At 52.1% G+C, this 23547-nt stretch overlaps 2 protein-coding genes across 2 annotated transcripts in view; one reads left to right on the top strand and one right to left on the bottom strand.

Annotated features, from left to right (window-relative positions):
- The window catches only part of LOC135822492 (leucine-rich repeat-containing G-protein coupled receptor 5-like), a gene marked incomplete in the record, with an annotated part of 43767 nt that overhangs the window by 14052 nt on the left and 6168 nt on the right, over positions 1–23547 (top strand). The window contains 7 exon segments of the mRNA XM_065335267.1: positions 6638–6703; positions 8278–8352; positions 18059–18130; positions 19081–19155; positions 20056–20164; positions 22420–22500; positions 22844–23020. Of these exon segments, the coding sequence (XP_065191339.1) occupies positions 6638–6703; positions 8278–8352; positions 18059–18130; positions 19081–19155; positions 20056–20164; positions 22420–22500; positions 22844–23020 (655 nt within the window).
- LOC135822956 (putative cyclin-dependent serine/threonine-protein kinase DDB_G0272797/DDB_G0274007) lies at positions 490–1431 on the bottom strand (the record flags this gene model as incomplete). The annotated part of the gene is made up of 1 exon (XM_065335796.1): positions 490–1431. A coding segment is annotated over one exon (942 nt), but the record flags the coding sequence as incomplete, so codon positions are not given.

Genomic DNA, 23547 nt, shown 5'->3' with positions numbered 1-23547 from the left:
TGTGAGTGTGCGCATAGCTTACCATGAAAACATACGGTGTACCAGCTACTTCTGAAGTATGTGTATACTAATCACTGAAGCCGGTACGCGTCAAGAAGTACCTGTATTAGAATAGCGTGCTGAGCGTGCTGAGGCTGATGGGGCTGCTGAGGCTGCTGCTGCTGCTGCTGCTGATGCTGCTGAGGCTGCTGCTGATGCTGCTGAGGCTGCTGATGCTGCTGAGGCTGCTGCTGAGGCTGCTGAGGCTGCTGATGCTGCTGCTGAGGCTGCTGAGGCTGCTGATGCTGCTGCTGCTGAGACTGCTGAGCGTGCTGAGGCTGCTGATGCTGCTGATGCTGCTGCTGAGGCTGCTGCTGAGGCTGCTGCAGAGGCTGCTGAGGCTGCTGCTGCTGCTGAGGCTGCTGAGGCTGCTGCAGAGGCTGCTGCTGATGCTGCTGCTGAGGCTGCTGAGGCTGCTGCTGAGGCTGCTGCAGAGGCTGCTGCTGATGCTGCTGCTGAGGCTGCTGAGGCTGCTGCTGAGGCTGCTGCAGAGGCTGCTGAGGCTGCTGCTGAGGCTGCTGCAGAGGCTGCTGATGCTGCTGCTGAGGCTGCTGCAGAGGCTGCTGAGGCTGCTGCTGAGGCTGCTGCAGAGGCTGCTGATGCTGCTGCTGATGCTGCTGCTGAGGCTGCTGAGTCTGCTGAGGCTGCTGCTGATGCTGCTGCTGAGGCTGCTGAGGCTGCTGAGGCTGCTGCTGATTTCTGCTGCTGAGGCTGCTGAGGCTGCTGAGGCTGCTGATGCTGCTGCTGAGGCTGCTGAGGCTGCTGATGCTGCTGCTGAGGCTGCTGAGGCTGCTGAGGCTGCTGATGCTGCTGCTGAGGCTGCTGAGGCTGCTGATGCTGCTGCTGAGGCTGCTGCTGATGCTGCTGCTGAGGCTGCTGCTGCTGCTGATGCTGCTGAGGCTGCTGCTGAGGCTGCTGAGGCTGCTGATGCTGCTGCTGAGGCTGCTGAGGCTGCTGAGGCTGCTGCTGAGGCTGCTGCTGAGGCTGCTGCTGAGGCTGCTGATGCTGCTGCTGAGGCTGCTGATGCTGCTGCTGAGGCTGCTGCTGAGGCTGCTGCTGAGGCTGCTGCTGATGCTGCTGATGCTGCTGCTGATGCTGCTGCTGAGGCTGCTGAGGCTGCTGATGCTGCTGCTGAGGCTGCTGCTGAGGCTGCTGCTGAGGCTGCTGATGCTGCTGCTGAGGCTGCTGATGCTGCTGCTGAGGCTGCTGCTGAGGCTGCTGCTGAGGCTGCTGCTGATGCTGCTGCTGATGCTGCTGCTGAGGCTGCTGCTGATGCTGCTGCTGATGCTGCTGCTGAGGCTGCTGCTGAGGCTGCTGATGCTGCTGCTGATGCTGCTGCTGCTGAGGCTGCTGATACTGCTGCTGAGGCTGCTGATGCTGCTGCTGTGATATCCGTACTAGTGAGCTACCTCACGTGATAGATCATTATCTTTCTACTCCTCTACTCTAAGTTGTATCAGCCGCGCATGCTTTTCCGTTGTGCTGCTGAGCTTCTCTGTCGTTCTAGTTCGGCGTTCTAGCTTTGATCTGAAGTCAACAGTTTCCCTTTTGTCTTGTCCTGAACTGCTCTGGTGTGATCATAATATTTGGCGACGAAGTCCTTGATTCAGCTGCCACGATGAGCACAGTAAAATCATTGAACCCGTTTGATCTGGAACCGCCTGAGTCGGTTGGCCCTCGTTGGGAGAAATGGCTGGCTCGTTTCGATAATTATTTGATTGCAGCAAACATCACGGAAGACGAGCGGCAGAGAGCCCAACTCTTGCACGGTGGTGGTGAGGACGTGTTTGACGTCTACCTCACCTTTGACAGCAGTAGCATTACAAGTTACGACGACTTGAAGGATGCTCTGACGGCTCACTTCAGTCCGAAGCGCAACAGGGAATACGAGGTCTACTTGTTCCGTCGTGAGAAACAATCTCAGTCGGAGACCCTTGATAGCTACGTAACTCGTCTTAGGCGTTTGGGCAAGCACTGTCAATTTGCAGATATGGACACAGAGCTAAAGTCTCAGGTCGTACAGCACTGTGTGTCGTCGAAGGTACGTGAAAAGGCTTTCATGGAGAGCAGCATGTCGTTGGCAGACCTCCTTACTTATGCACGTTCAGTGGAAGTCACGATGTCGTCTGTGGCAGCCATGGCCGGGGCCAGCAGCTTCAGCAAGCCTGAACATCCCCAAGTCCATAAAGTGGAGAGGCGACATCCATCAAGTCGTGACCAGCCCAGTCCTTCCAGTAAGGCCGTTCGCAAATGTAGCGGATGCGGGGGGAAATGGCACGACAACCGCTCGGATTGCCCAGCATGGGGCAAGACGTGCAAGTCCTGCAGCAGGTCGAATCATTTCGCAAAGGTATGCCGGTCGAAGGCTGTGCATCAGTTTTCCGAGCAGAGAGCCCCGGAGTTCGCATCACCTGACCAGACGGCGGAATACAGCGCGGAGCTGCACCACACCAGTTGCTCTGGTCATGTGCGTTCCAACGTGGATCCTTATATGTGTAGTGTGAGTCTGGCTGGCACCCCTGTTGTGTTTGAGATAGACACCGGAGCGGCAGTAACAATAATCAACAAAGCGGAGTACCAGACACTGGCGTCGAAAGATACCAAGCAGCAACTCCCCAGTCTGGAGACGAATGACCTGCCGAGCCTTAGGTCGTATGCTGGCAAGATCATACCAGTTATTGGTCGTCTCATCTGCAATGCCCGTCATGCGAAGAACTCGGCTCAGCTGACCATGTTTGTCGTCGAGGGTTCTGGTCCGAATCTGTTGGGTAGAGACGCGCTGCAGACGCTAAAGCTCAACTGGAACCGAGTCTTCAATGTCACCGGAGATCTGAGCAGTGATCTCCTGAGCAAGCATCCTGATGTTTTCAAGCCCGGACTAGGCACCTGGAAGCACGGCAGTGTCAAGCTTGCAGTCGACCGCAATGCTAGACCTCGCTTCCTGAAAGCTCGCTCTGTGCCTTATGCTCTACAGTCTGCCGTGGAGAAGGAGCTGGACAAACTAGTCGACAACAATGTCATTCAGCCAGTCGAATTCGCTGAGTGGGCAGCACCGATTGTGCCAGTTCTCAAGAGCAATGGCCAAGTCCGCATCTGTGGTGATTACAAGTGCACTGTTAACCAGGCAGCCAAGACAGATAAGTACCCATTGCCGAACATAGAGGATTTGTACGTGAAACTTGCTAATGGCTGTTGCTTCACCAAGCTGGACCTCAGTCAAGCTTATCTCCAATTACCACTGGATGAACAGTCTAAACTTCTTACCACCATCAACACCACGAAGGGACTGTTTGTGTACAACCGACTGCCTTTTGGTGTGTCTTCGGCCCCGAGCATATTTCAACGTACGCTCGACCAATTGCTAGCTGGAATACCAATGGTCGTGATCTACTTGGATGACATCCTTGTCTCTGGCACAACTCGTGAAGAACACGACAAACATCTGAACATGGTTCTGGAACGTCTCAACGCAGCTGGATTGCGTTTGAACCGCACCAAATGTTCATTTGCAAGGTCCTCTGTGACATTCTTAGGTCACATCATCGATGCATTTGGAATTAAGCCCACCAAGGAGAAAGTGCAAGATGTCATTGATGCAAGGGCTCCTACCGACGTCCAAGAGCTGAGAAGCTACCTTGGACTAATCAACTACTACCACAAGTTCATTCCTAACCTGAGCTCAGTACTTGCTCCGTTGTATGAACTATTGTCTTCCAAGAGTTGGGACTGGTCTCATCGTCAACAGTCCGCATTCGAGAGTAGCAAGAAGCTGCTCATTGACTCACCCGTCCGTGTGCATTACGACCCTAAACTACCAATTATTGTGAGCTGTGATGCCTCACCGTACGGCATTGGTGCAGTTTTGTCGCATGTTGTCAATGGCGAGGAGCATCCGGTAATCTTCGCATCGCGTACCCTGTCGTCAGCAGAACGAAACTACGCACAGATTGAGAAGGAAGGCCTCGCCATGGTTTTCGCTGTCAAGCGATTCCACAAGTACCTGTATGGCCAATCATTCACTCTTCAAACAGACCACAAACCTCTGCTGGGTTTGTTCAGCGAGTGTCGGCCCGTTCCTGCTATGGCCAGCGGTCGTATTCAGCGTTGGGCGCTGATGTTAGCCAACTATGACTATGAGCTACAGTACAAGCCCGGCAAATCGAATGGAAACGCTGATGGTCTCAGTCGTCTGCCGGCACCAACGCCAGAATTCCAGGTTCCCGTGCCGGCTGAAACAGTTTTGTCAATGACTGTTTTGGACGGAACTCCCGTGACATCATCGAGCGTTGCGCAATGGTCTCGCCGTGATCCAGTGCTTGCATTAGTTCTTAAGTACGTCCAGGAAGGCTGGCCTAACGACGTGCATAGTGATTACCAAGTGTACTACCGTCGTCGAAGTGAACTCTCCATCATCGATGGGTGCTTACTGTTGGGGTCTCGCGTTGTCATTCCGCCCCAAGGCCGAGAAAAGTTACTGGAAGAGTTACATTTCAGCCATCCCGGCATAACCAGAATGAAGTCGCTCGCCCGCAGCTACGTCTGGTGGCCATCGATCGATGCCGAAATTGAACTCAAGGTCCGCAGCTGTGAGCCATGTCAAGCAACCCAGAAGTCTCCAGCACTACAGCCATTGCATCCCTGGGAGTGGCCAGGCAAACCCTGGACCCGACTGCACATTGATTATGCAGGCCCTGTGGAAGGCAAGATGCTACTTGTGATCGTCGACAGCCACAGCAAGTACATCGACGTGCACGCCGTTCCATCTGCTACGTCGACAGCTACCATTGGCAAGCTTCGTGAGTGTTTCGCTACACATGGTCTTCCGCAACAGCTTGTCTCGGATAATGGCTCAGTGTTCACCAGCTCGGAGTTTCAACAATTCTGCTCAAGTAACGGTATCAAGCATACCTTGGTTTCACCCTACCACCCAGCAAGCAACGGTCTTGCTGAACGAGCAGTTCAAACAGTCAAATCCGGCTTGAAGAAATTGTCAGGTGCTGGTGGAGACCTAGCGTCACGGTTACACCGCTTTCTGTTTCATTATCGCTTAACGCCTCAGTCAACAACAGGCCAGTCACCATTTCAGCTGCTTATGAACCGCACGCCACGTTCTCGTCTTGACCTGACGTTTCCAGATACATCAGCACGTGTCTTGAACAGGCAAGGTGCTGCTGTTGACCGTCGCACAGCTCGGGCGTCGGATCTCTGTTGTGGTGATGCTGTTTGGGTGATTAACTTCACATCGACACCTAAATGGATGCCTGGTGTGCTGGAAGAATGTCTTGGTCCAGCCACGTTTACTGTACGTCTGGATGATGGTTGCATATGGAAGCGCCATGCTGATCACATTAGACGCCGTCTTCCGTCCGAGGGAGGAGAAATGCTACCCGAGAGTGCAGGCATATCCGACCGGTCATCACCACCATCAACTTCAACTTCAACTTTGGCAACTGCACAGCCGCCGTCACATGCAGATGCCGAATCACCACAGCCGTCACAGCCAGAGGTTGCCGCCAGCCGCCAGGATGTGGAATCAACATCGCTATCCTCTTCTGCATCTGCGACACCTTCTGCGGAATCTTCTACTCAGTCTTCTGCTATCTCTGTTAATTCTCCTAGCTCTAATCTGCGCAGGTCTACACGCTCAAGGAAGTCCCCTGATCGTATGAACTTGTAACTGCAGACCTGCTGGGTTTTGCGTTCAGCTCTCTGTTGATATTTGCAGTTCCTTAGTGTGTTACATTGAACTCGCTTCTCGTATCAGGAACAAATTATAGTGAACTCATTTCTCATACTATTGCTTATGTGTTCCTCATCTAATGGTGGAGGGATGTGATATCCGTACTAGTGAGCTACCTCACGTGATAGATCATTATCTTTCTACTCCTCTACTCTAAGTTGTATCAGCCGCGCATGCTTTTCCGTTGTGCTGCTGAGCTTCTCTGTCGTTCTAGTTCGGCGTTCTAGCTTTGATCTGAAGTCAACAGTTTCCCTTTTGTCTTGTCCTGAACTGCTCTGGTGTGATCATAATAGCTGCTGAGGCTGCTGAGGCTGCTGATGCTGCTGCTGCTGATGCTGCTGCTGAGGCTGCTGAGGCTGCTGATGCTGCTGCTGCTGATGCTGCTGCTGAGGCTGCTGAGGCTGCTGATGCTGCTGCTGATGCTGCTGCTGATGCTGCTGAGGCTGCTGATGCTGCTGCTGAGGCTGCTGATGCTGCTGCTGAGGCTGCTGAGGCTGCTGATGCTGCTGCTGCTGATGCTGCTGCTGAGGCTGCTGAGGCTGCTGCTGCTGCTGCTGCTGCTGCTGCTGAGGCTGCTGAGGCTGCTGATGCTGCTGCTGATGCTGCTGAGGCTGCTGAGGCTGCTGATGCTGCTGCTGCTGCTGCTGCTGCTGCTGCTGATGCTGCTGCTGAGGCTGCTGAGGCTGCTGAGGCTGCTGCACTATAATACAGTGTAGTGCCGGGCTCTCTTCAGGGAATATTCTGTGTTAGGTCACACGTGTCTGGCGGACTGCGGTGGCCATAGCCTCGGGGCTTTGTTGTGTGATCTGCACTTTCCGAGCCTGTTTTGATCTGCCTGTTGCGTGTTCTTCACTGCAGTGACTTCTCGTTCAGTGACTTGTGGGAGATTGACAATCTGCAAGGGTGCACTGAGCTCACCGACCTGTAAGTGGCATTATCAGAGTGTAGTGTTGACGGTGGCTGTAGCGGTGCTAGTCGTGGGTAGGGCTTAGACAGGGTGTGCGCACCAAAGTACTGCAACGAGCATTCAGTAGAGCAAGCCCAAACCCTCAAGAGTCTCCCTGTTTCCAACAACCACATGTTCCCGGGAAAGTTGGTAAATAAGTGAAGCTGCACATAGCTCAGTGGAGTGCCAATAAGCTAAGTCTACTGCAAATAGAACATTGTGATTCAAGATTTGAACTGGAGTGCTTCCCAATGCCGGAAACGACCCCACACTTCCGTCAAGTTGGGATTGGTGCTCCAGTCGCTGTGCACATTGGGTAGAGGGCGGGGAAAGTAGGATGGCCTTTCTAAGACCGTGAGTAAGATGCAGAGGGCACCAGGTTTAAGTCCTACTTGGAAGTGGACAGACCATTTCCCACTCAGCTGCGCCCCATGGTACATTCTGAACTGGCCACCTGGGACGAGGGTAACGCGGATGCGGCTAGCGGGTTTTTTCAGTTTTGCCAGGTGGGTCCGTTGCAATCACCTCCCATCTCTTTCGGAACTGCATCTACGTCGACGACTCGTACACCTTGACCATGCAGATTGGTGGCACTCATGTGGGTAGGCAAAGGCAGTCTGACTGACTTTCATGAGAACCGTAAAATAATTTATATCCATTGAGCGGCTTATTTATATTTAAAAAGTCGGCGTGGAGACAAGAAACCTAATATGGATGAAAGTAAAGTGAGCACACTCATACCACGAGAACAATGGAACAATATTTTAAGATTTGAACGTCGTTTTCATGTGATTATCATCAGAAATCATCATCACACTTCGTTACAGCACTCACACTCTTCACTTCTAACATACCAACACCCACATACCCACTTACATACATGTACCTTTCTCACCTGCACTTCTCCGATTTGCACATGCTATCACACTGCTCCGCTCGCTCCCCATGTAATAACACCTTCATTAGTACTAGACCGTGACATTTTTAGTACTAGCTTTAGAATATTAGTGTTTCTGGTTTTAGTTGTAAATCCAATATTGTTCACTTTATGATACCATATATATCCTTCCGTTGTAGTCCAACACTCAGCGTGGAGATGATTTCTGCTGATAATCACATGAAAACGACGTTCAAATCTTAAAAATATTGTTCCATTGTTCTCGTGGTGTGAGTGCGCTCACTTTACTTTTATCCATATTATCTATATTATTTGAACGGTTCACAAGCTCCACTGCAGTCACCTCATAGCATGGGAAACCCTTCACCATCACAAGCAAAAGTGGTCTCCTTGTTGCAAACCTGTTGCGATTTCAATCGAATTTTCGGCCAAGGTCCGGCTGATGTTGGCTTCTTGCAGCTCGCTTCTGCATCATAGTGTGTTCACCAATGGAGACTGGCGCTTATAACCCGGGCCTGCACAGTCCAGACACAGGAAACTGCACATGGACATTTACACCTGTGTAATGGTGTATTCGTATTTCTGTGATGTTCTGGGGTGTCCACGGTCAAATCCTTTTTCACTGCGTTATCCGGGTCTTTGCCTTTGGTGCAGCTTGTTGAATCATGCCAAGTTCACATCCAAGTCAATTGAAAACACCTTCTTCAACCACACGTCTGTCCGCCATATGTAAGTACCGACGCTGTACTGTAGTGGTCTGGCGCGTATACATTGTGTACTTGAAGTTTTGATGGCAGTACCAGCTTCAACGTTCTCCTTGTGAGCGGGAGTATTTCCTGTTCTATGCAAAAAAAAAACAAAAAAAAAATTTCGCGGTTCGCGTGAGACTCGGCCAAAGGCCCAGTTTCCCGCATCCGCAGGAACGCCACCACCCTCTTGGATCAAGGCGCAGATGCAGCTCCTAAGCGGCTGGCACGAGGGAAACATGGATGCAGTGAATGGGATTTCGGTTCTATGCAAGGAGGTGGTGAATATTGGGCTCGTGGAGGGTGACATCAACACTGATTAGCACAACTGTTTATTGTAACATGGAAATTGTGGGCACAAGTTATGCGATCGAGTCCACCAACTAAACCAGATTTTGAACAGTCAGACGTGCACAATCTAGCACAAAACTGACAAGGAGTACTGAGACATTCCACGGCATGGACGGCAGCTTGAGCTCTGCTCTATCTCGATAAATCTGGTTTAGTTGGTGGACTTGATCGCAGAATTTGTGCCCACAATTTCCATGTTACTTCCTCCGCCCAAGCAAAATTATCGCTTATCTTCACACTTTTTAGTTTTTACTCTGATACATCCCAGGTTCTCAGAATGGCTTATAGCGGCCCAAAATGGGTTGAGGAGTCATTGAATATCCCAAGTCAAAAATGTAGAATTCGTCCTTTGTTATCAGCCGACGAAGCGCTCATTGGCGGGTAGACTAGTACTTCGCACATTCCAGAAGCGCAAATATTTCGTATCGACACTTTTAAACGCGCTTGACCTACTTCAGGAGTACGATCGGTCGTGTTTTTTTACCAGCCTAAGCTGGTTAGTTGTGAGCAGCTATGCTACCAGTGTGCCAGTTGTTGCTATAATTATTGTCACCGCTTTTCTCCACGGACGCCTTTGAGCGAGCGAAATATGCAGCAGCAAACGTTTTCCATATTGCCAGGGTAGTTACTTCAGCTTCGCTTCACTGCTTTCACCAAGTCCTTCACATTTTCTGTGGCTATGAGCTCAGCATCGCTTTGCAGGATCGTTCACGTTGACATCAGGCGAATGAGCTGAGTGAGTGACAACCCTGTCAGATTGATATCGAAGCCTTTCTTTGCTCCATGTTTTGCCCAGTGCTTCTGGTTCATTTTTGCAGTGTGTGGGTGAGTGTCGCTGAGCAGGGGCGGATCCAGAGATCTCTACAGGGGGGTTCCGGTTGAACCAAAATTGAACAGCCAAAATATTATGGAATCAGATTGTTTTGTAATTAGTTGTGTGGTTGACACTTGTAACCATCATCGACCACACCACAACTGCGTTCTCCAGCCGGCCTCGACACGTTGCCACAGCACACCACCATCGCTGGAGAGCGCAGTTGTGGTGTGGTGGACGATGCCGGGAACACCTGTACAGGGCCAAATGCTGCTGCTTACCCTACATTGTATATTACGGACACATCATCATATAAATGTATGCAATCGACTGGCACATAGGTTCAGTGAGGGCTTGAAGACCCGTTCAACTTCTAGCAAAGATCAATTATCACTCCCCCCTCACGTAACCCCGATCGTCCTCATGTACTCTCACACAATAAGCACTCAACAGTTTGGGGATAGCGTGCTTCTTGTATTATGCCAAGCATGACCCGCTGAGTCCAGCTTGACTCAGCCGAGTCCTTACCTACTATTTACTGCTCTAACATGAAGCCGTGCCTCCGAGCAGGAAAAGAGAAGAAGCAAGAAAGAAAAAAAAAATAACCTGGCTTTCTGCAAGCTGCAACAGTAAGAAGTGCCAGTTGTGTAAGGCCACTCGACCGTGAGGCCTTCCGGATGGTGCTGCACCTCCAGCAGGCATCTTTCCCTGCTACTACGCCTACACATACCTGTATACGGTACACCTACCGAGCTGCCTGAGCCCCAGAAGGGTTCCCTGATGTAACCCGGGTTTCGGCCCAAGCGCCTGTGTCGCTTCCGTGATCCAAATGCGCATGCGACCTTGCAGGTCGCGCGCCAGGCTGCCGCGTACGCGACCAGCCTGGGGGTGACGATGTCGCCTTGAGCGCTTGTCGTAGCTGGGATCCCGTAGGCGGCACACAGGGGTGCCAAATATGTCGCTGGCCCAGGGCCAGCAGGGCGCCCAGCTCAGGTCGCACGCGGCATGCGGCCCGAGCTGAGCGCGGTGACGGTTGGTGATAACTACAGTTTCCTCCTCCGGAAACTTCCATTTATCACTCCCCCCTCACGTAACCCCGATCGTCCTCATGTACTCTCACACAATAAGCACTCAACAGTTTGGGGATAGCGTGCTTCTTGTATTATGCCAAGCATGACCCGCTGAGTCCAGCTTGACTCAGCCGAGTCCTTACCTACTATTTACTGCTCTAACATGAAGCCGTGCCTCCCAAAAATACTGGGGGTAGCCTCACCGCACGCGATCCCCTACTCCTAGTTCTGTCGGCCGCTGTGGGCCTGGGATGGCATACCTGATTGGGTATGCACATATCTCTTGTAGGCTGAGCTTGACCACCTTCCGGCGGCCTGCAGCTGCCGTTCTGGCGCCCTCCTGGCCGCCAGCTCCGTAGCGCCACCCTTCCGTAGCGAGTGGCTCCTGACGCGCCCGGGTAGAGCCTTCTCCAGCCAGGCGTTCACGTCTCGGCTGGTCAGCTGGTCCCCGTTGTCGAACATGAAGAATGCGCTCTCTCCGACCGGCCAGTTGCGGCCGGCGACGTATCGCTTGATGGCCTCTACTGGGCAAACTTCTGGGTCTGTCCTGCGGTGGAGGACAACTGTGCCCGCACCGCCGAACTGGGTTGTCTTGGTTACCCCGAGGGTAATTTGGATCTCGTTTTCCAGGACGGACACGCAGCTCCTACTCAGGGACCTGGTACCTTGCCTGGGCGACGAGTGCCGTGACGTGTACTCACTCACTCGAAGGAGACCATTGTAGGCCGTCACGACGGTAGCCCACATCATCGCCTTGTCAGACGCGGAGTGTGGCGTACTGGCGATCCACGTCTTCAGGGTTAGCAGATCGCGCGCCTCTACTGGGCGTAGCCCTGACGACGAGGAGGCCGAGGATTCGGGCTTCCTCCCGAACTGGGACCGTTCTACTCCCTTCAGCAGTGCTGACAGGCGGGGGGACTTGAGGGGGTCTACAGAGGCACCGTTCGTCAGCAGATAGTAGCGGACCCCCGCGAGGTACACCTTAACCGTCCCGACGGACAGTGTGTGGGCCGACAGTGCCGCAAAGCGAACCAAATCCTCCTGTGTCGGCCTGAGGGGATCTGCCAACGCCCTTGCCATGAAGGACTGGTAGGCCTTAATCCCTGGCTGGTAGGTCCTGCTGGTGCTGGGTGCAACCGACTGCGCCACCAGCTTGTCGGCTTCCGCCGACAGTGTTCGCCCGAGGGGAGTACCTGGGCGCAGACAGCCAAGCAGACAACAGAGCCGAAGGGTTGTTGTGTTATACGTAAGGCTATTACTGTCTCAGTTATTCTTCTGTTTTGCCTTTTAAAGTCGGAGACGACCTCCCGCCTGCAGGGCATCCCAAAAAATACGGGAGTGGGGCACGTTTGCTCAGCTGCGAACGCGCCGAGGTCAGAGGGGAGCTGCCCCTTTTTGCAAATGTTTCTGTACTGTTGTGCGCATGCGAAGCCCCTAGGGGGGGGGGGGGGGGGGGGGGCTGCCCTCCGTTCGCCCGCATAGCTGCCGGGACTACCGCCGCCCAGGCGAGGGGCAATGCCCCCGCCTATGCCGATACCGGCACACTCAACAAGCTGAAAGGGGAGCCGCCCCTGCATTTGCTAGCGTAGCCGCCCTTCCGGACCGCCGGGTCGCCATTTCAAACCGCGGGGTCAACCGCCGTATTCGACCGCCGGGTCCGCCGCGCCGCATGTATTGAGCCGCCGGGCAAGCGCCGTATTAGACCGCCGAGTCAGCTGCTATATTAGACCGCCGGGTCAGCGCCTTCTTAGCCCGCCGGGTTAAGCGCCATAACGGACCGCCGGGTCAGCCGCCATGTTAGACCGCCGGGTCAGCCGCCATATTAAAACCGCTGGGTCAGCCGCTGCGTGGGCGAGGGGTGCTGCCCCTGCCTCTGCCAATGCCGCCGTGCGCCAAACCGGAGGGGGGCACCCTGCGTTTTAGTATTATTATTACTATTGCACAACCGGGTTTGCATGTATAGCTGCCATCGCCTGAGCGAGCGCAACGGGGAATTGCCCCTGCCGTGGTTAATTGAAAACAGACAAAACAGAATGACCGTGGGCAATGCATTAAACGCAGTAGGATTCAGCCTTAAATACCGCTTAGTACAACCCGATAACACCGCTTAGTACAACCCGATAACACCGATAACACCGATAACACCGCTTAGTACAACCCGATAACACCGCTTAGTACAACCCGATAACACCGCTTAGTACAACCCGATAACACCGATAACACCGATAACACCGCTTAGTACAACCCGATAACACCGCTTAGTACAACCCGATAACACCGCTTAGTACAACCCGATAACACCGCTTAGTACAACCCGATAACACCGCTTAGTACAACCCGATAACACCGCTTAGTACAACCCGATAACACCGCTTAGTACAACCCGATAACACCGCTTAGTACAACCCGATAACACCGCTTAGTACAACCCGATAACACCGCTTAGTACAACCCGATAACACCGCTTAGTACAACCCGATAACACCGCTTAGTACAACCCGATAACACCGATAACACCGCATGACCGCGCGCACAGTAGCCTGAGTGAAGCTAATGAATTTTTTTTTTTTTTTTTTTTTTTTTTTTTATAAACGAGGACAAAGTCGCTTGCCCGCCAAAGCCTGCACTGTCCGCCGCCCTGCGGTACGCGGTGGTGTCTGAACGACCGAGACAACCGCCGCAATACCGGCGGCAACGCCAACAAGAAAAAACAAAACAAAAAATTCAAGTACAACAAGACACAAGCAAAAGAGCAGATTTTGCAAGCGCCCCATGACAACAGGGGAAAAAAAGCGCTGGGTTCAACTACCGCCGAAGCCGCGCGGCCAAAAAGGAACTCACATGCCCATACTGGGTGCAAAACGTAGCGAGAGGAATGAGCTATTATTGAAGGTGGAGAGTCGGGGTTGGTTTGTGAGGAGGTAGGAGAGAGAGAGAGAGAGAGAGAGAGAGAGAGAGAGAGAGAGAGAGAGAGAGAGAGAGTGTATGTGTGTGTGTGGGGGTGTGTGTGTGGGTGTGTGCGCGTGTGTATGTGTGTGTGCCTGCCGGCCAGTGCGCCTGAGCTATAGGGGAGCCAAAACAATCGTTGAAAGCCAAGCGGTGAAGAGAGCAAGCGAGGGAGTGGGAGGCAGGCATTGATTATGGGGAAGTACAGCCAGAGCACTGCCGTGGTCAATTGTTCCCGCCTGGCACGCGGTTCGGGACCGGGCAGGGTCCGGTGTTTGCGTGGGGCGCCAACGAGCGGAAACGCGCTCCTTGGCCGCGTGACAGCGCATCTGCGATAGAGTTGTCCGTGCCCGCGATGTGGGTGATCAGCAAGATGAAGTTCTGTTCTGCTGCCATGCGGAGACTGAAGCGAATTAATTCCATCACCGCTGGATTGCGGCAGGTTCCGGATTTCCAGACTACCCCGACCGCCTTGTTGTCGCAGTGTAGTAGGATTTTCTTCCCGGACCACTTGGGGCCCCAGAGCGCGCAAGCCGTCGCTACGGGGAACATTTCCCTCCAGATGATGGATGTACGTGGTGGCTTGGTTTGGGCTTCGGCCCACGTGCCAGTGAACCACTCGCCTTTGAAGTAGCCGCCGTGACCATGGCCTGAAGCGTCTGTGAAAAGCTCCAGGTCCGGGGACTGAGACCAACGGTAATCACGAATCAGCGCCCGCCCGTTCCAGGAAGGTAGCATATCCCGCCACCACTGAATGTCGGCCTGGGCGTCCTCTGACAGTTGCACAGACTCATCGGGGTGTGCGTCCCCTGCAGACAGGTCAATGAGTCGTCGGACGAAAGTGCGCCCTGCTGCGACCACTTTCGCGGCGAAGCTAAGGAGTCCGATCAGGGATAGAAGTTCCCGCTTCCTGCAACTGGCTCTGAGCTGCCAACGGTCAAGCCGCTCCTGTAAGTCCCGGAGTTTCTCGGCCGGGAGACGGATTTCCATGGCCACGGTATCGATTTCTAGCCCGAGGACTGATAGCGACGTGGCTGGGCCTGCCACCTTGTCGGGGCCTTCGGCGACCGGGACGCCGAGATTGTCGAGTACTTGCAGAATGGTGGCCTTGTGCACTGCTGCGGTCGATCTTGGGATGTCGTTGGCTGGGAGGGATACGTTGATGTAATCGTCCAAGTAATGCTCAAGATATGGTATCGAATACTGGACGCGCAGGATCCAAGCGAGCAGATCGGCAAACCTGTTAAACAGAAAAGGCGACGAGCGCAGGCCAAACGGTAGCACGGTGTCAAAGTAGAACTTTCCGCCCCAGCACATGCCCAGGAGGGGCCAATCATCCGGGTGGACTGGGATCAGACGGAAGGCATGCCGGAGGTCGACCTTTGTTAGTAACGCTCCCGGCCCGACGCGTTTGACATGATCGCAGATGTTGTCAACTGATATCATCTTGAAGGTGCGGTCCTCTTGGTTGATGAAGTCGTTGATACTGTTGTTGGCTGGCGCGGACAGGTGGAGGATCAGCCGATGACCTCCGGACTTCTTGGGCACGACTCCTATGCCTGAGGTACGGAAGGGCAGAAATGGTGGTTGGTCAAAAGGACCACAAGTGTGTAGTAAGGTGCATTCCTTGGCCAGGTATTCGCTCACTACTGAGGGGAACCTGTGAGCTGACGACAGATTACTGGCGATGGCTGAGTGCTCCCGGTTGCCCGTGAACCCGAGCCGGCATCCATGCCGCAGGTCGGACAGGACGGATTGTACCAGGTGGCTGTCAGGGTGAGATTGGAGCTCTGTCTCCAGTTCGTGTATGTTGATGGGTGTGTGTGGTGTCTGGGGAATGCATGAGTGAACGACGGCAGGCTGGCGGGCATGTGGCGGGTTAGGCCGATTGGCGGGCTGGGCAGCTGGCTGCTGCGTGGGAGCCTCCGCAGAATGAGCATACATGTTTGTATTTGCATTCAGTGAAGGAGCAGGACCCAGTGTTGAACCGCCTGCAGACGGGTTGGTCCTGACCGCCTTTCGCTGGTTGGGAGCCACGAAAACTAGCTGTGTCTCTGCGCCCTGCAAAACAGGAGGATGTCACGTGGCCGGTCTTATGGCACTTGTTGCAGACCGGGAGTGCGTGGCCGGTGAAGCATTGGGTAAACAATTCTGTGTCCATGACGCCAATGGACCGTGAGGAGTCCTTGGCAATTGCCTGTCTGACCCGGGTGTCAAACTCCAGGACTGCCGCCAGACGATACTTTTGGGCAGCCTGGACCACCCTCAGCTGATGCTGCATGAGCCCATTTGCAGTATCCGGCATGTTGCATGTCACAATAGTACTGAAAATTGACCAAGCCTCGACCCAGTCGATCAGCGATTCTATCTTGCGCTTGCTGGAAGTAGCACTTGCCAGGACAATCTCGTTGCCCTCCGTTTGGTTAATTTTGAAGCGTTTGGCTTCAGGCTCCGTGTGGGCGGACCGGGAAGGAAGCAGTGTGGCCAGCTCCACAAATTCTACCCTCAGTATTTTTCTTATCGTTTCCCCTGACACGTGCGCCACCCCAGCGGGTAGTTTGGCGCCTACCAACAACTCGGCATGCACATCATGATAGTCCGTACCTGCGTGGTTCGCTGAAGGCCGATTCTCCGCGCCCGAGCGCGCATTGCTTAGAGCAGACGCTACTGCCGCTGCTGTGGCCTCTGAGATGGCCTCGACTTGCTGTCTAGAAAGATCCATGCTGTCGGCTAACGTAGTAGGTCTACTTACAGGTTAGGACAAGCTAGAGAGGAAAAAAAATAACCTGGCTTTCTGCAAGCTGCAACAGTAAGAAGTGCCAGTTGTGTAAGGCCACTCGACCGTGAGGCCTTCCGGATGGTGCTGCACCTCCAGCAGGCATCTTTCCCTGCTACTACGCCTACACATACCTGTATACGGTACACCTACCGAGCTGCCTGAGCCCCAGAAGGGTTCCCTGATGTAACCCGGGTTTCGGCCCAAGCGCCTGTGTCGCTTCCGTGATCCAAATGCGCATGCGACCTTGCAGGTCGCGCGCCAGGCTGCCGCGTACGCGACCAGCCTGGGGGTGACGATGTCGCCTTGAGCGCTTGTCGTAGCTGGGATCCCGTAGGCGGCACACAGGGGTGCCAAATATGTCGCTGGCCCAGGGCCAGCAGGGCGCCCAGCTCAGGTCGCACGCGGCATGCGGCCCGAGCTGAGCGCGGTGACGGTTGGTGATAACTACAGTTTCCTCCTCCGGAAACTTCCATTAATATGCAGCCATGGTACGTTGAGAGCCAGGAATGCCGAAATGACAACTAAGTTTAATACTTTCCCTGTCCATTTGTACTTTCGGAAATTTTTGGCATTTTTACGATGCGAAATGCTATAGTCACTAGACAAGAGCATCGTCTTCACTTCAGTGACAGAAACAACAACAGCGAAAAAGTGTCGACAATTGTACAATCCTTCCAATGTCATCTAAAACACATCGCTGGCGCAGCACTCCGTTCCTGCGGAGGAACAACTAGTCGCTACTGCATGCTGCAGCAGGTAGAGATTACTGACTTTGCTTGGATGTCGGAGCCCTCATCTTCTGAGGAGCTTGAACTCTACGTGTACGATTCGAAGTTCGTTGAAGAGTGTCATCACTCGGAACATCCTTTCTCTTCTGCAAAAAAACTTGTCCAAGGAATACTGACCACACCACACCCATCCTGAGCAGCAGTGAATGACAGCGCCAATGGAGGTAAGTAGTTTGGATCGTTTCGAAAGATCAAAAAGGAAACAACCACCCAATGTTGTCTACAGACTCAGTACAGTGTCCGTTTGTAAATCACGGACGTGAACACCAGTATACTACTACTAGTATACGTACAGTATCGATCTACCGCATGCAGTGCACTGCGCAGACTGTGATCGGTTGGACGTCCTTTTGTGCGCATATGTTTATTTTCGATTTTCGCAGCATGCAGCACACTTTGCAAAATAATAATTTAGGGGGTTCCATGGAACCCCCGGAACCCCCCCCCCTGGATCCGCCACTGCTGAGTGGCTTTCTCAGCTTCAAGTTCACGTGTGTTTTTACCATACACACATCTTGTGCCGGATGCAATCACACACGCTGGCTTTTCGCAACAGTACACCTGTGTACTCCAGGGGTACTCAGCAGCACCCACCGTGACCAGTCACTGACTTTGTGTTCTTTGACCAGTTCACTTGCTTTCAGCGCGCTCTACTCGAGGTGTTTCTTCTTTGCCGACTTCACCAACTTGTTTGGAACTGGTACGCCTGAAGGGATTGAATACCAGCAGATTTCTGTGGATGGTGCAGTGGACAATATATAAAAATAGCTGCCAGACACTTGTCAGTGGGCTGAAAGAGATAAGCGAAAATTTTGCCTGGGCGGAGGAAGTACATTTTTTTCCTTGGCTCACCATCTGAGTTCGTTATAATAAGAAATATATAAATGCTTCTATTCTCACTGATGACGCTGGTCTATTGTGTTTTCTTTGCCACTGTGCAGAGATCTGACAAACAATAGGATTGATCGGATAAGCAACAAAGTATTCGGATACATGCCTAACCTCGAAACGCTGTAAGGAATAGTCAAAGTCCCCTCTCTCTTTCTCTCTCTCTCTCTCTCTCACTCTACTCTCTCTCTCTCTCTCTCTCTCTCTCTCTCTCACTCTTACTCTACTCTCTCTCTCTCTCTCTCTCTCTCTCTCTATCTCTCTCTCTCTCTCTCTCTCTCTCTCTCTCTCTCTCTCTCTCTATCTCTCTCTCTCTCTCTCTCTCTCTCTCTCTCTCTCTCGCCTAAAACATCTTACACCAGTTGTATTTCCCTGCTGCAAGCATATGCCACTCGCCAGGGAGTTGTAGCATATACGGAGACAGCACGAGCAACTGGAACGTGAAGCATTGTAGAATTCGCTCCATCTGGCTACCATGCACATTTCCTAATAAATCCCCCCCCCCCCCCCCCCCTATCGGCAGGTCTCTGTTATGGATCATTTCAATGAGTGTAAGTTGGTCTCCATCTGAGTTTAGCCTTGAAGCTCGGTACCTATATAGAACAGGACATGCTCAGTCAGTGTATTCAGGGGGGGGGGGGGGGGTGTACAACAATAAACCCTAACGCAAGGGTTACACCTGCTCCCAAAGCCTTGCGTTGATGATGACCACTGCCCATACAGCTCCCGGTGGCACATTTCACACAAATGCCGGTGCATGTCACAAGTTGCATTACTTTCTAACCTTCACCTCAGTGCGTTTTTAATGCTAGCGTGTGATCATGATATTCTATCGGATGAGACTACCCTCAGCACAAGGAAGTGGAAATGCAGCTCGAGCAAAGCAGCTTTGTGAACTTGTTCTTCTCCATGTTCAGTGCCTGCCATACACTGTATTGGAATTACTCCGCTGAGTAGTACTAGTAATAGTATACCGCGGCCAAAGGTTCCTCAGTGCTGAGTGCATAGGTAAACTGTTAGTGTCGTGCATAGGTAAACTGTTGATTTGGTGTTGGTTCCATTCCTCTTTCCCCAGGAAACTTGACAACAATGCCCAGCTGGCGTTTATTGACCCGGACGCATTCAGCGGCCTGACAGGTCTTAGATTCCTGTAAGTGAATATCGCACACACACACACACGCACACGCACGCACGCACGCATGCACACACACACACACACATGCACGCACGCACGCACGCACATACACACACAGTGACACATACACACATGCACGCACACACACACACAGACACACACACACACCGGTATGCAGAAAGCTTGTGTAGCCCCAATACCATGATGCTGAGCTCGTGGGACCGGATACGTCACATGTAGCGAATCCGAATTCTGCGATCCAATCTGACTTTTCAGGCTGGACAATCCAGTGGTGCAGGCCGAATCGTTTGTTACCGGCAGGTGGTCCCTTACCCCTGCTTGGGCCGTGCGGCCCTACACGTGAGCGTGCTATCATACTGCTGTGTCTAACGTTACTCAGCCTCACTGCATCGAGAGTATGGCCATGCACGTCAGCTTACAATGTTCTGTTTTGTGCGGTAGCTGACACTGATACTGCTCGCACAAAGGTGGTGCGTGGCACTTTTCAAACGTTTGCAATAGGCCTCTGTTCCACCTTGAGGTGCTGCACACGTATGCATACCATGTAGGTCTAGCCGCACTGCAGCAGTCATGCCACACTGTGCTGTTGTCACCCACTCTGCATTGTCTGGATACGAGGGAACGCCAAGCTGATCGGCTGGCAGTCTCGCAAGGAAGTCTGTGGCAGGATGATGATATTTGTGAACACGCTTCATTAGCTGGAGTGTGGCATGGGACAGGGTCAGCAGCTAGATCAGTCGTTTGCTAACAATGGATTCGGAATGTTCAGAAACTGTTTCCCACTCACCTGAGTTCTATTTTGGCATAGTGGTGTGAATCGGCTTCTCAGTAGAAATTTTCTTCTGTGGTGTGTTTTCCCGTTGTGTGTCGATACATGTGGGCGTGCTGCTGCAGTTCTATGACCTATACTCCAAGAGTAACAAGTCTTCCGCTGGGTTCGTTTAATATGAACTTGCGTGAGTTATACATCCAGGGTAACAGTGGAATCCGCCACTTCCCACAGGTAAGTGCAACTGTCAACAGTGTTCGTAAACACTTTTTGAAAAGCACTAATTCGTAAAACACGAAAAGGCTTTGTTGAGAATGGCATTGCCATGATGTCTGCAGAGTCTTAGCTGTCATATAAAATGGCCATTTTCACGCATTTTCGACATGATCGCATATGTGCATCATTTACACAGAACAGAGGCACAACATGTATATACAAGTACTTGAAGTAAGCATGCAACTGCATGCAATACCCTTCCGCATTCAGCAATTTTTTTGATCATACCTTCATGTATGATGACCCGCCTACACCAGGTTGAATTTTGCGAATTTTCGAAAACGGATCAATTTTGGCAAAATCACTGATACGGTATGGATTCTGAGTTGCATTTTACTTTCAAAATGGAATGCAAACACAGATTGGTCAAGTGTAATGCAGGCACAAGCTAAACACAGATATATACATCAATAGCTACTGTTCAGCCAGGAAAACTGGCATCGTCGCAAAACGGAAAAAGAGACAAAAACTGAGAAATGAGAGAGGAGATGAGAAATAGAGAGAATGCCCATATCACAGCCTTATGTCATCAGCCTTAGCACTGTGATAGTCCGTGAAACAGTTCCGAGTGTCATTTAGGCACAGGTTGACTGGCTTCTTCGTTGGTCCTTTGCAATGCGAACATGTGAACGCAGTTTTCACATGTTTCTTCCCGCACCTCTTTGCATAGTACCGGCAGTTACTGTGTTTGCCCACGACAGGCAGGTGGGAGTACCGCTGTAGCACTTTGGCCTCCTTGCCCTTCTTGGGGGCCATTGGAGGCTGTGCATCCAATGCAATGCCCGTCAGCTGTCGTGCTGTCACCAGTCGGAAGTCAGTGGCGTTGAAGTGCACCTGACGTGCAATTGCATCAGGGTTCTCCTTCCTTAACTCTGCAAATAGTGTGTGCGCTTGTGTGGCACACAGATTGACCATGTGGGAAAGCATCGACTTCCAGTAGCGGCGGCTTCGTCTATGCACATCATTCGTGGCAAGGAATTGATCACCGACATCAACTCCTCCCATATACGCGTTGCAGTCGGCCATCGCCAAAGGTCGTCGAACTTCGATCTGGACGTGGTGTCCAGTGTGATCACGGCTGTTCCGCACACACATGTCACTGTCAGTTGCTTCTACCATATCCATGATATCTCGCTTACTTCAAATGCAAGCAGACCGACTTGCCGCGTGTTCTGATTTGCCCATGCTCAAAGGCTTCGAAAATGGCTAAATCGCCATGTCAACGTCTCAGGAGAGAGTACACGGGACCCACACGTAGTAGTGGGTCGAATTTGACCCCAAAACGTATGTATGACGATTAGAGGGTTAAAATGGGAAAGTGCATCGATTTTGTAAGTAGGGTCCAGAAGAAAGACAATTTGATATCGGTTCGAATGGCATATCTCTTGCTTCCGCACGATAAGCCAAACTTGCTCAATTGCCAATTGTATGATCACGTTGTCATAGCGACCAGCGCAGTGGTGACACACATTCTGCTTAGCTCCGTGAGAGAGAAGGTCGATCACTGTAGAATTTGGTCATTTTCAATTGTTTTATTGCACTCACGATGTGAAAGAAGGGCTGTGCTCAATGCTGTTAGTGCCGCAAACTGTTTATTGGTCTTCTCCTGCATTTCCCGAGGTTGGGTGGGTGGTTGTCCCATATGGTGCAGTGGTATGTGCAGCGATTTCCAATCGAGAGGTTGCGGGTTCAATTCCCGATGATTATGGTCACACCACGTCTTTCTTCTCTTTCTCAGACTCCTGACTTTTCTTATATTCTCCTGGGTGGTTACCAACAACCAGTGCATGTCGGAATATATGGTGTGATGTGTGTACAGGAAAAGAAAATTGATGAAAAAGACCAAAAAGTAGGGATTCAAAAAAAGAAAAAAGCCACTTCATAGCTATGTGGTGTAGACCAGGCTGAATAGTGGCGGTCAATTCTTCAGCCTTGCAAGTTGTTGAATGGTGCAATCCCAGCACAAGTTGCTATGGCTTCCGCTGTAGCATCGCTATCATCGCCTCCGGCGATAGCCGTCAAAAGGTCAAAGGTGTGTGTGTGTGTGTATGTGTGCGTCCGTGCGTGCGTGAGCGGGCGTGCGTGCGCGCGCGTGCATGTGTGCGTGCGTGTGTGCGTGCGTACGCGCGCATCTTTTCATTGTTTGGAAACTGGTACTGACTTGTTGTGTCGGTCTTGTGCTTCTTTTGTCCTCATGGTGTTGTCGCTGCCAGCTGACTGAGCTGAGTAGGTTGTTGATTGCCAAGCTGTACTATCCATACCACTGCTGTCAGTACCAAGCGGCGGCAGAGAAGGTGAGATAACGCAGTACAGCCACATCGGCAGTGATCTGCCATGACTGTCCTAGGAGATGGGCATTTGCAATGCACAAATGGGCTTCTCTTGTCTAGCAGTACTGGCATGTGACTATTAAGTAGAGCAGGTACGGGTGAGACACAAACGGACTAGATATGCCCTCGCCTGTAACAACCCCGGGTGGACAAGGCAAGCAAACTTCTGTTTAAGTAGACCAAGCCCCCGCATGCCTACACAAGACACCTAACAGCACTCATGTTATGCAGTAGAGGATGCATGAAGAGGGTTGATTCAGTTATCCAACGTGTTCATCTTTCACTGTGTTCTTGTGTTCTGGCGCAGGAAAGGGATAGAAAAGCGGCTATAGCAGCTGCGGCTACAACGAGTCTAGTGTCTCCAACACCAGTGTCCACGCCGTATTTCGAGCAGCCCACCGCAGTCAACGTGAGCGGCTTCCATGATGGCCGAACTGGCCTCGTCGATAGGCATAACGAAGATGAAGAGCGTCGCTACAATGAAGTATGCCATGCATTGGGCCTACATGTAGTGGTAGATGTCGAGGATACGTCTGACTATTACAAAAAAAGTGTTGTACATGTGGCTGCGCTTGTGTCTCTTCGTTGTACATGCGGTTGCACGTGTAGCTCTTTGTCGTACATGCTGCTGCTTTAGTGTGTCTTCGTTGTACATGCTGCTGAACCGTGGTACACGCTGCTGCGCTGTTTTGACTCCTGCGTACATGCGGCTGCACCGTCTTCTGTCCCCGTTGTACGCCTTCACTATAATATATTCTGTTGTCTCGTCTTGTCTCAGTGTCAGTCGTCAGTCGTTCGTTGTCAGTGTTAGTTGTCTGATATGAGTTCTCCAGTCACCGCTTGAAGTAAGCCTAAGAAAAAGCTCTCTCTCAATCTGTAATAGTCCTTTGTTGTATGGCGTGGCGAGGAGCAAAGAGAAGTAGTTCGTCCTTTGGGCTAGACGACAAAAGTTTAATCCAATCCAATCCATTGTCGGTCATTATGCGGTTGGTAGAGTTAGACAGTGATAAT

This window comes from Sycon ciliatum, chromosome 8 (assembly GCF_964019385.1).
Source record: "Sycon ciliatum chromosome 8, ocSycCili1.1, whole genome shotgun sequence".
Taxonomy (NCBI): domain Eukaryota; kingdom Metazoa; phylum Porifera; class Calcarea; order Leucosolenida; family Sycettidae; genus Sycon; species Sycon ciliatum.
Note: the sequence above shows the minus strand (reverse complement) of the source record. Positions and strands in the feature narration are given on the sequence as shown.